General features: G+C 45.0%; 1 protein-coding gene across 2 annotated transcripts in view; it reads left to right on the top strand.

The window, feature by feature from the left end:
* Positions 1 to 1,119: 1,119 nt before the first annotated feature.
* The window catches only part of LRP8 (LDL receptor related protein 8), a 192,342-nt gene continuing 181,154 nt past the window's right edge, over positions 1,120 to 12,307 (top strand). Inside the window, exons 1-2 of one of the 2 annotated variants that reach the window (XM_073563707.1) lie at positions 1,120 to 1,301; positions 2,358 to 2,480. In XM_073563707.1, coding sequence (XP_073419808.1) covers positions 1,226 to 1,301; positions 2,358 to 2,480 — 199 coding nt within the window. In that variant the 5' untranslated portion in view covers positions 1,120 to 1,225. The remainder of the gene's footprint in view (positions 1,302 to 2,357; positions 2,481 to 12,307) is intronic. The other variant, XM_073563708.1, reaches the window with a different exon arrangement.

The following is a 12,307-nucleotide window of genomic DNA, read 5'->3' as shown; positions in this document are numbered from 1 at the left end:
TGCTACCGACTAATAATGGGTTCCTATGACTAATAATGGGTTCCTATGACTAATAATGCTCCTACGCTGCAGGCTCGGAGTGCCCCACAGGGTAACGGGGGAATCCCCGGTGGGCCCCTGTGCGGATCTGGGCCCCCAGCTCCACTGTATGGGCAGCACTTGTCATAATTCACTTGATTTACCCTGTACAGAAAAAGCCGCATCTCCGCATTCAATAACTAAACTACCTATCTTATTATTATTATTTAGAGATGTAGGTACATTTGTGAAGGAGGGTCGTGTAATATTTGTATGCAGGTGAGAAGTGGGCCCCCACAGTCAGTGTTACTGCTGGGCCCTTGGCACCCCAGTCCGACGCTGCTCCTATGTCTAATATTTGGCTCGGCCAAGCTCTCTGTCATGTTGCAGGTATAAGCTGCTGCACACTAAGGCTGTGTGCACACGGTGCGGATTTTGCTGCGGTGTACAGTACCATGATCCCCTATGGGAATCAAAAACCGCAGTGCAGACGGTGCGGAATTTTCCGCGCGGATTATCTGCGGTTTTCAATCCGCAGAAAGAATTGACATGTCAATTCTTTCTGCGGATTCTCCTGCGGTTTGCCATCTCCTCCATTGAGGAGATGAAAAACCGCAGGGTAAAACCGCAGAGCAATCCGCAGGTAAAACCGCAGGTATTTTGACCTGCGGATGAATCCGCACCTAATCCGCAGCGTGTGCACACAGCCTTAGAAAAAAAAATTCCCCTTGAATGTTTGCAAAATATTTAATGAAGATCCAAAAGAATTTCTAATGGGAACACCTGTTACAGTCCCGCAATGTTCCTGACTGATGCACTCAACACTGCAGTTTTCTGACATTTTACATGTGCTGCTTTCTTCACGATTTTTCCGAGCTCTCCTCTCCGACTGCTGAGACTTTTAGTCCGTGCAAAAAAAAAAAAAAAAATTATATCTCGGATGCTAAAGAGTTAATCCTACGGGATTTTTTTGCATTTCCTCCCTTTTCCCCGCCCTCGGAGGGGCGTGGCACACTGAGCAGGTTGACAGCGGCCACGCCCCCTTTTCTGATTGTGCACCGACGTAGCGCCGCCCACTCTATACGTGTAACCGCTCGCAGGTTCCTGGAGTCCCCGCCCCCATAGGACACACCCCCATTGGGCGGAGCCTTGGCCGTCAGTGCTCAGGCTGCCGGCTCCATGCGCTCCGGGACCCGGCGGAGGCACCATGAGGAGCGGCTGCAGCGGCGGGGCCCTCCCGGGTCTGCTACTGTTGCTGGTGCTGGGGAGCCGCACTGCTAGAGGTAAGGCCGCGGGAGGGGGACGGGGTCACTTGTCATTGTCATGTTCACCGTGCGGTGTCTCCTCCTCCATCACGTCCAGGCCGGGCTCCATCAGCAGCCGCTTCTCACTCCGACACCCCCCATCTCCACCATTATCACCAGTGGCTGCCTGTCAGGCACTAACCCTTCTCTGTCTGCGCGCATCTCCCTGCACCCTCTCCCCACACAGCTCAGGTCATATGATGCGACTTCTCCTGCGATTCCAGCAGTGCGACTTCTCCTCATCTCCATACATCTCTATGGGAAGGCTCCATCTGCACTGACTCCTATGGAATAGGTGGCTGCGAAATGGAATAGGTGGCACCACAATGGGCCAAGCTTGTGCCAGTGACTGCCCTCCGGATCCCATTAATGCCGCCATATGGTGCAATGTTGTACCTGGTACCTATGAGTGGCACAATATGGCGATATAGATTGATTTTTAACCCCTTCCCCACCATCGCTGACGCTTGCACCTTTTTCGGCTCCTCTCTGACCCCATCGTCCTCCCATAGTAGTGACCGGAATGTCTATAGGAGGGATGTATCGTTATGTGTAGTCCGTTCTGCGTTTCCGTTATTGGCGTCAGATTGATGAAAGTGGCGCGAGATGTTTGATAAAACGCGGTGCAACTTATCTCCAGAAAATAAATATATAATTTAAAAAAAAAAAATAATTTTCCCTTTATTTTAAATTAATAATTGCGACCAACTTATAAATGGTGCGATATATAGCAATAAAAAAGGCAAAATAGTTTTTGCATCGTCTTATGCAGACTTGTGCCCGGCGTTGGTCAGTTGACACATATTCCTCGGCTTGTGCCCATCGTTTGCCACTTGCATCAAATCGTTGCCCCGAGCCTGACTGCCCAGTCTGTACTGGGTATGTGACCACCCCACGTTTTCTCATCATCATCATCATCATCATCCTCATCACCCCCATCATGTACTTTCTTTCCATCACAAGTTGGCACATCCTCCATTCACCCCCCCCCCCCCCCAGCCTGTACCCCACTCACCCTCTGGCTTTTTCCCCCAGCGCTGCCTCCCTCCGATTGTGAGGAGAACCAGTTCCAATGCTCGAACCAGCGCTGCATCCCCAGCCTGTGGAGATGTGATGAGGATGATGATTGCTCCGATAACAGTGATGAGGAGGGCTGCCGTGAGTCTGGGGTTTTTGGATATGAGTGGGGGGGGGGGGGGGGGGTTAAGAATTTTTTTTTTAGTAATTATGGTGTAACACTGCTTCACCACCCAAGATGCTGCAGAACCTCTTGCGTAGAAATGCATCCAATTCAGTGTGTGCATTCCTGCATGAACTGAGATCTCCTTAGAGGCCAGTCATTATGGCACACAGTAGGACGCTGTTGGCACCGCATTGCCCGTATGGGCATATGTGCCGCTGTGGCACGCTGCATTGATCGGCGTGCAGCAGATATTACACTGATGAGAATGCGCAGGACGAGGCTCTTAAACATCTGGTGCAGAAGCTCGAATATTCCTAATTACATTCTGGGCAATTCCCTGAAATACTGTCACAATCTGGAGGAGATTGAGGGAGAAACCAATTCCCCATGGTCGCCCTCGGAACCTGTCGCCAAACGACAGCGCGCCATTTATCACTGCCCATACTGTGTCTGTGGGATGTAGAATAGAGACTGATGGAAAATTGTCTGTAGCCTGATTGCAGGAGATGGCTGTCGTTTTGTGTATTCAGGACTCCTGACAAATAATGTGGCTTCCCAGAAGAGGAGATTGGGCAATGGATTGTGATACATATCTGTAATATACTCTGAGATGACTTGCTAGGTGTCACTTCGTTGAAAAATCCTGAGTCAGAATTTTGCGGTTAGTGATCATCATAGGATTTCAGCACATTTCCAATTGATACAGATGGCGGTATGTTTCCTTGTTACGATGTTTCAGTGTTATTTGTAAATAGAGTTTACATGTAGCAAAGGTTCTGTTACATCTCAGTTTCAGGAGTAGACAAATGATGTATCCTTGCCATCAGAAGTGCAAAGAGAAGCATAGGGGTCCTACTGATTGATGTGGGGTCCACCTGGGTTGATTTTTTTTTAGTTTTTGAAGACGTTCTGCATGCAGGCCTGCTTTTCCCAATCTAAACAACAAACACTAAATGCAGTCCATTAATCAATGGGGCCCCTCTATTTCCATTTGCCTAATTGATTATTCCATTTGTCTTTTCCTGAAACAAAATTGACAATGGAAGTATGGATATGTGAACAGAGCCTTAGAGGGAGTGGCAGGAGGGCATGTGCCCCTGGAACAGCAGCCGTAAGCTATTTTCTCTTTTCAAGTGTATTCAGACACAGACCTAAGGCCGCGTTCGGTATTTGGTCAGTATTTTACATCAGTATTTATAAGCCAAAAACGGGAATGGAACAATCAGAGGAAAAGTATAATAGGAAAACGTCACCAATTCTGCATTTTTCACCCGCTCCTGATCTTGGATTACAAATACTGATGAAAAGATACTGATCGTGTGAATGTGGCCTTTGGCAGCAAATTGAACAGGGATTATATTGGTGAAATGAAGAATCGCCACTTGCCTGTTAAATCCGCTCTTTGTTTACTTGCAGTGATAACGTCGCATACATCTATGTGACCGCTGCAACCAGTCAAAAGCATCAACGGTCTTGTGTCGTATGCACTTGCATCCGCAGTAGTGGATGTAGCGATGTACAGTTAGATCCATGTATATTTGGACAGAGACAACATTTTTCTAATTTTGGTTCTAGACATTACCGCAATGAATTTTAAACAAAACAATTCAGATGCAGGTGAAGTTCAGACTTTCAGCTTTCATTTGAGGGTATCCACATTAACATTGGATGAAGGGTTTAGGAGTTTCAGCTCCTTAACATGTGCCACCCTGTTTTTAAAGGGACCAAAAGTAATTGGACAGATTAAATAATTGTAAATAAAATGTTCATTTCTAGTACATGGTTGAAGACCCTTTGTTGGCAATGACTACCTGAAGTCTTGAACTCATGGACATCACCAGACGCTGTGTTTCCTCCCTTTTGATGCTCTGCCAGGCCTTCACTGTGGTGGTTTTCAGTTGCTGTTTGTTTGTGGGCCTGTCTGAAGTTTAGTCTTAAAGGCTGTGTGCACACGCTGCGGATTCATCCGCGCGGATTTTGCAAAATCCGCAGGTCAAAAGACCTGCGGATTAGCCTGCGGTTTTGCCCTGCGGTTTCACCATCTCCACAATGGTGGAGATAGGAAACCGCTGCGGATTCCGCAGAAAGAATTGACATGTCAATTCTTTCTGCGGTTTCAAAACCGCGCGGAAAAATCTGCACCGTCTACACAGCGTTTTTTTTTTTTTTTTCCATTCATTTGAATGGTACTGTACACCGCAGCTAAAACTGCTGCGGGTCTGCAGCGGCCAAATCCGCTGCGGAACCGCAGCAGAATCCGCAGCGTGTGCACCCAGCCTAACAAGTGAAATGCATGCTCAGTTGGGTTGAGATCAGGTGACTGACTTCTTTGCTTTAATAAACTCCTGGGTTGCTTTGGCTTTATGTTTTGGGTTATTGTCCATCTGTAGTATGAAACGACGACCAATCAGTTTGGCTGCATTTGGCTGGATCTGAGCACACAGTATGGCTCTGAATACCTCAGAATTCATTCGGCTGCTTCTGTCCTGTGTCACATCATCAATAAACACTAGTGACCCAGTGCCACTGGCAGCCATGCATGCCCAAGCCATCACACTGCCTCCGCCGTGTTTTACAGATGATGTGGCATGCTTTGGATCATGAGCTGTACCACGCCTTTGCCATACTTTTCTCTTTCCATCATTCTGGTAGAGGTTGGTCTTGGTTTCATCTGTCCAAAGAATGTTCTTCCAGGACTGTGCTGGCTTTTTTAGATGTTTTTTAGCAAAGTCCAGTCTAGCCTTTTGATTCTTGATGCTTATGAGTGGCTTGCACCGTGCAGTGAACCCTCTGTATTTACTTTCATGCAGTTTTCTCTTTATGGTAGATTTGGATATTGATACGCCTACCTCCTGGAGAGTGTTGTTCACTTGGTTGGCTGCTGTGAAGGGGTTTCTCTTCACCATGGAGATTATTCTGCGATCATCCATCACCGTTGTCTTCCGTGGGCGCCCAGGTCTTTTTGCATTGAGTTCACCAGTGCTTTTTTCTTTCTCAGGATGTACCAAACTGTAGATTTTGCCACTCCTAATGTTGTAGCAATTTCTCGGATGGGTTTTTCCTGTTTTTGCAGCTTAAGGATGGCTTGCTTCACCTGCATGGAGAGCTCCTTTGACCGCATGTTTCCTTCACAGCAAAACCTTCCAAATGCAAGCACCACACCTCAAATCAACTCCAGGCCTTTTATCTGCTTAATTGAGAATGACATAACGGATTGCCCACAACTGTCCATGAAATAGCCTCGGAGTCAATTGTCCAATTACTTTTGGTCCCTTTAAAAACAGGGTGGCACATGTTAAGGAGCTGAAACTCCTAAACCCTTCATCCAATTTAAATGTGGATACCCTCAAATGAAAGCTGAAAGTCTGAACTTCAACTGCATCTGAATTGTTTAAAATTCATTGTGGTAATGTCTAGAACCAAAATTAGAAAAATGTTGTCTCTGTCCAAATATATATGGACCTAACTGTAAGTGATATCAGCACTGCAGCAAAGTGTATAAAACCATTGGGGACCACCATTTTACAGATAAGCATTAATTCATTATAACATATTTGTGTCCATACTGGACTAGGGATTGTGGAAATGCTTTGGGTTTGCAGTAGTTTTAACCATTTGCGTTTAATGTGCAACGAAAGTTCGCAGCTTCTATTGACATAATGCAGATTTCATATATGTAGCGCTGGTCAGATTTTCCCTGTGTCGTGTGGATCAGATTTATGGCGTTTCTGCCCCCTTTCAATATATTCTAAAAGTTAGAAGTACATCCAGTATCCCCAGGCGGACTGTGTGTGCACCCTGAGGTCATGTAGTGTATTCCATGGGAAGCTCAGGCTGACGACCCAGGACACGTGCTGATCATCACTACTTTATCTGTGGAGTATATTTCTGGTGTCACATGTATCTGAACCGATAATTGACATCCTGGATGAAATGGATTATTTTTTTTCTTGTGCTTTACTAATCAGCAAAGTCCATTAGTTCTCTCTTTGCGCTACATGTGACGAGCAGCGTTCATATGACCGCCTGGTGACGAGACACCTGTTGAATACCGCTTGGACGCTCTGCGGCATCCACCAGGACGTGCGCTTCGTCTTACGCACCACCTGATATCAGTGTTCATCAGATCCTCTGGATATAGCCGCTCATTCTGAATGAACACGATCACCCCGGACTCATTGGCTGCGGTACGGCATCAGATAAAGTCACATGTAGCCGAGGTGCCCAGTCATTACACCGAGTCTGTATACACACCCTCGACCCTGTATACCAGAGGGTGTTTCCAGCATTAACCCTTGTGAGCTCCTTCCTTCCATCACTGATCTAGGAACATGCATAAGACGACGATGGCGGATGACCAGCAGCATGTAGAGCGTCCATCACCCGGGCTTATACATCGCCTGTATCCGCAGTGATGTATCGCATTGCTGCTCCTGTGGTCGTCTTGCACGTCTCCTCTGTGTACACACTAACACTGCAGTTTCTGGTTACACGAGGAAATGAATGCCTGTCCTGCTTTGTCATGCTGTCAGGGCATTGTCAATCGCCACGCCTCATGGTGACATATGTGGCATTAATGCAGTCACACGTCCTCATTAGGAAGCTTTGATGATGTAATTTGCTTTTACATTTGCAGGATTTTTCCGTGTAATCTACTGATCTGTAATATATAATGTGCAGATATATTCTTCTACTTTACATAGCAATGTTATAAATTGGATTTGTGAGTGCAATGAGATTGTAGCTGGAACATCAGATTTCCTTTCTAGACACGTAAACTTGGTTCATTTAAGTGGGAAGAAAATGGGCATCAAGATGCACCTCGGCGCCGCTTATCCTTACTTGAATGGCCACTTTATTATATTTCCTTCTTCCATCACCTAGGAAGTGTTTACATCTCTTACTCATTTGATTATTGCAAAACCAAAGAAATGAGACGGAGCACAAGTTAGTATACAGGCAATGTATAAGAAGGATAGGTCCATTGGTATACATGCAGTGTATACTAGAGGATAGGACCATCCCAATTGGGGACACCCTTATCACGGTGGGATGGCTCTTACACTTTTTTTTTTTTTTAAACAAAAGCAGTATTTATCAAGTACCCTATGTTGTATACATGTACTGTTACAATGTATTTTCTTACTGTAGGTTATATTCTCATTTTGTTTGCATCTTAGCTTTTGGCAGATCAAGCCACAAATAATAGCCCATCTTCCATCAGTAAATTCACAAACTAGGATGCACCTTATGCAATTTGTTATGTTGCTCATAGTTCTTACACATCATACTGTATATAAGAGATTAGTTTTCCCGTATGTCTTTTAAGACCACAAACAATTGGACCTTGTGATATAAAGGTTCTTAGATAATGTCAACAAGTGTGTGGCTTGAGGGGGCAATTGGCCTCTGCTGCATGATGGAATGCCAGGATTTATTTCTCTATAGTGATATGTTCCTATTTATAATCCCAATGCTGCGATATTACTGAGGGCAAATGTTTACCCCTACTGTGGCCTCGCTGTGAGCCATCTTTTTGCCCCTCCCGTGACCTTCCTCTGGCCGTCTTTTTGCTCCTCCCGCTGCCTTCCTCTGGCCGTCTTTTTGCCCCTCCCGTGACCTTCCTCTGGCCGTCTTTTTGCTTCTCCCGCTGCCTTCCTCTGGCCGTCTTTTTGCCCCTCCCGTGACCTTCCTCTGGCTGTCTTTTTGCTCCTCCCGTGGCCTTCCTCTGGCCGTCTTTTGGCCCCTCCCGTGACCTTATTCTGGCCGTCTTTTGGCCCCTCCCGTGACCTTATTCTGGCCGTCTTTTGGCCCCTCCCATGACCTTATTCTGGCCGTCTTTTGGCCCCTCCCGTGACCTTATTCTGGCCTTCTTTTGGCCCCTCCCGTGACCTTATTCTGAAAGAGGGTGATCACACTGTCTGTACAGTATAAGGCATGTAAGGACCACAAGGTCTGTCACCTGAGGTTGCTCTGTACAGTATAAGGGATACAGAGCAGGCAATACAAGATGTTCTCTGGTCATTACCTAAAATTTCCTTCTTCATTGCTGCCAATATATGAAAAAGATCAAGAATAGAGGGGTCCCCACACTTTTATTTATTTAAATAATTATAAAAAAAAAAAAAGCATGCTCCCCCACCCCCATTCTTGACAACCAGCCAATCTATAGCAGGGAGCTGGAGGCTGGTATTCTCAGGCTGGTAAGGGGCCGTAAATGTTGCACCCCGCAGTGGCCACTTAAAAAGGCGCATCTATTTGACAGTTGTGAAATAGCAAACTTGTAAAAAAAAAAAAACTTTTCATGTCAACCATAGAGACCATAGTCTGTGTATAATTTGTATATTCATCATCAGAATCTGAACTTTTAATATTTGTAGACAAGATCATTGACCAAAACCACCTCTATTAAAGAGACCTGTTTGCACGTTTTTAGATATGGAAGTAGTGGTATGGCTGTATAGGCGCTTGTCCCCCAAATATAAATGATACCGTTTTTGATGAGATCCGATGTGCCAGTCATGAGAAATCTTGTGTAGAAACCATATTCAAATTGGATTGGAAGTGCACTGGGGGGTGTCAGTGCACTTGGAAGAACCGTGCAAGTGCACAAACACTCTCCCAGTGCACTTCCAACTTGATTTTCAAATTACTTCTATACTAAATTTCTCATGACTGTCACATCTGATCTTTACAAAAAAGGTATCATTTATATTGGGGGGATAAGCATCTATACAACCATACCACTACTTTTTGTGTAAAAAAAAAAAAAAAAAAGTGCAGACTGGTTCCAATTAATTCATACTGATGTTTTACTGTGATAACTCTGAAGTGCGGAGACTAGATGAAGCCTCAGACTTCTTGTGGAGATATGTGAAGTTATAATGCAGTCAGAAGGGGTTACGGGAATGTTAAACTGAATTATTAATGTGCGCTTCACTTGTCTGTTGGCTGGGCGTACCACTAATTGGTATTGGGTTTTAGGATCTGAGAGGAGATTTCTTTATGTAGAATTTTGACGTTGCTTGTGATGGCTCTGTATGTAGTTCTGCTTGGTGTGCAGTTATCGGATGTAAATATCTCGCTCTTCCATCTCGGCAATGGCGGATAATGGTAAAATACATCAAATACAGGAGGGAAATATGCAGATGGGCTATAGATGGTAATGTCGGGTGCTATTTTCATACTGTATAACTAATGTTACGTCTAAACTGTGCTAGTGGTACGCTTAGATCTGCTACATGGTGGAGCTGAATCAGCACCGTGCACAGAGGACAGGGCTTACATTGCTCCCAATGACTTCATTCTTCCAGGATTTAAAGGAACGTTTCTGAGACAATACATCAATATGTATTATGCAGAGATCTCATCTCATATATAATAGTAATAATAATAAAAAAAAAATCAGGTAGGCATTAATTGGTGTTCACAGGCATGGCGGTTTGGTCCAAATGTGCAGTTTTATTGCTTTCATAAAACTCCAGGGGATTCATAACCAAAAATGGCCTCTTCTAAACACAAAGGTATAATGGCAAATAAATGGTTCATTCAGCAGGCATATATGTCTGTGCGGGCTTACCCGAACAGATTAGTAATTTCTTCTGGAACAGACTGTACACACAGAAGAGGTACATGGTACCAGTTTCTGTATTCCCTTCAGCCTGTGTTCCAGTACCAAACAGAAGTGTTCAACTCCAGGCACAGTTCACACTGAACAGGCTGCAGCTCCAACACACAGACTGCTCAGCTTTCCTAGCTGACACAAGCAGTTTCTATTCAGAGAGGGTTCCTGGTTTGTCTCTCTCCCAGCTCACATTTTGGCTGGTCAATTTCCAGTAGTCTGACACAAGGTGAACCCGTTTCCTGGTTCTTGGTTAAAACTAGTCAGGTGCATCTAATTAAAGGGAATCTGTCACCCTTTTTTTTTTCGGCTTGCAGCTGCCGGCATAGACATCGGGGGCTTATCTACAGCATTCTGTAGTGCTGTAGATAAGCCTCCGATGTAACCTGAAAGATAAGAAAAACACGTTGTATTATACTCACCGGGGTGGGCGGTCCAGTCTGGTGGGTGTTGCGGTCCGGTCCGACGCCTCCCTTCTTCATGCGATGACATCCTCTTCTCCCGTCCTGTAATGGCTGCAGCGCAAGCTCACTGCTCTGCCCTGTTAAGGGCAGAGCAGAGTCCTGCAGTGCGCAGGCGTCGGGAGAGGTCCGGACCGCCCACCCCGGTGAGTATAATATAACGTGTTTTTCTCATCTTTCAGGTTACATCGGAGGCTTATCTACAGCATTACAGAATGCTGTAGATAAGCCACCGATGTCTATGCCGGCAGCTGCAAGCCGAAAAAAAGGGTGACAGATTCCCTTTAAAGCCTGCAGTACTAGAATTTTATCTCTGTCCAAACTGGCTTAGATAGATAAGATTTAGGAGTTCATGTGTTCAGATAAGTCATGTCTTCAGAGTTGTCCATGTTTGACAAACCCATTTTTGGGTATGCCATCACAGGATATCACTTTTGGGATGCCCATTGACCAGCTATAATTTATGATGGAGCCTGGTACAACATATTAAATTTAGAGCTGCGCCGACACAAGGGAACAGCGGCATAATTTTTAATTCATGGACAGAAAGAGATATGCTTTTTGTAGCTGCTCTGCATTGTTAATACCCACAAACCTTTTAAAGGGAGTCTGTCTGCACAAAATGACTGTTCAAACCAAGCACAGGTGCTCGGTGCACCCTTGGTGTGGCCAAGCAGTTCAGTGCACCTTCCCACCTACTTGTTTTTCCGTCTGTCTCCTGTAATGACCGTGCTGTCAATTAAGGAAAAGGGTGGAGATAAATGGAAAACAAGTACTGTATTTTTCAAACTATAAAGATGCATCGGACCACAAGATGAACCCGAAATTTTCAGGAGGAAAATAGGGGAAAAATTTAATGCGTCAAATGGGGGTCTGATTGGTTTGAACAGTCACTTTGTGCTGACAGACTCCTTATCACTTCGGATTCCCTGATTGGGTATTAGAAAATAGTTGCTCTCGTCTGATAGAGGCAAAGTTAGTGTCCTTTCCATTTGTCATCCATCATGTGCAGGTGATTTTTTATTTTTGCACTATATGGGCAAAAAATTACAGCGATTTAAAAAAATAAATTGTCTAGTTGCATCTTTTAAAAACAAAAAAGAAAACAAACCGTTCCTTTGACATGACACTTACATCTATGTTTGCCTTCCAGGCAACGCTTCAGTAGATCCTTAGCTTGAAGCCACTTCGGTGATGTGTGTCCGGTGTGGTTGTATGATGATACGTAGTGTACTACACGGCATGAATGCTCTGTTGCCGCGCCTACAGATAGGATTGTAAACTATTCTAAAATTCCAATTTTGTTTATTTTTTTTTCTAAAAATTAACCTTCTGCAAAGTCTACATAGAAAGCCTTTTGTCAACTGGCATCCTGTGATTTATATTGCTGAGGAAGGTATGCAAAGTCATACCCCATGTGTAGAAGTATATATTGATTTGGGAGACCATATTGTTGACCGATGTTGTGCTCCTACTTTTTTGTGCATTTGTTAGGCCAGGGGTGTAAAGACTGCTGGGCTGCTGCGTTCCACCATGCCGTATGAAAGTTGCCGATCGTCAGAAGACATAGTTTCCTGGCAGTTGGCTTGCAAGAAGAGATGCCAGTGACCGCACAGGCCCAGCAGAACCAGACGATGACCTGGTAGTGTGCATGGGGTGCTGTGCTGCAACTTTGGTTGAGAGAAGGTCATGTAGAAGGAACGCGTGTCCGTGCAGTATG

The sequence above is a fragment of the Dendrobates tinctorius genome, unplaced genomic scaffold (genome assembly GCF_039654945.1).
Source record: "Dendrobates tinctorius isolate UK_male_01 unplaced genomic scaffold, ASM3965494v1 ptg000396l, whole genome shotgun sequence".
Classification (NCBI taxonomy): Eukaryota; Metazoa; Chordata; class Amphibia; order Anura; family Dendrobatidae; genus Dendrobates; species Dendrobates tinctorius.
This window is presented reverse-complemented; position numbering and strand designations above follow the sequence as displayed.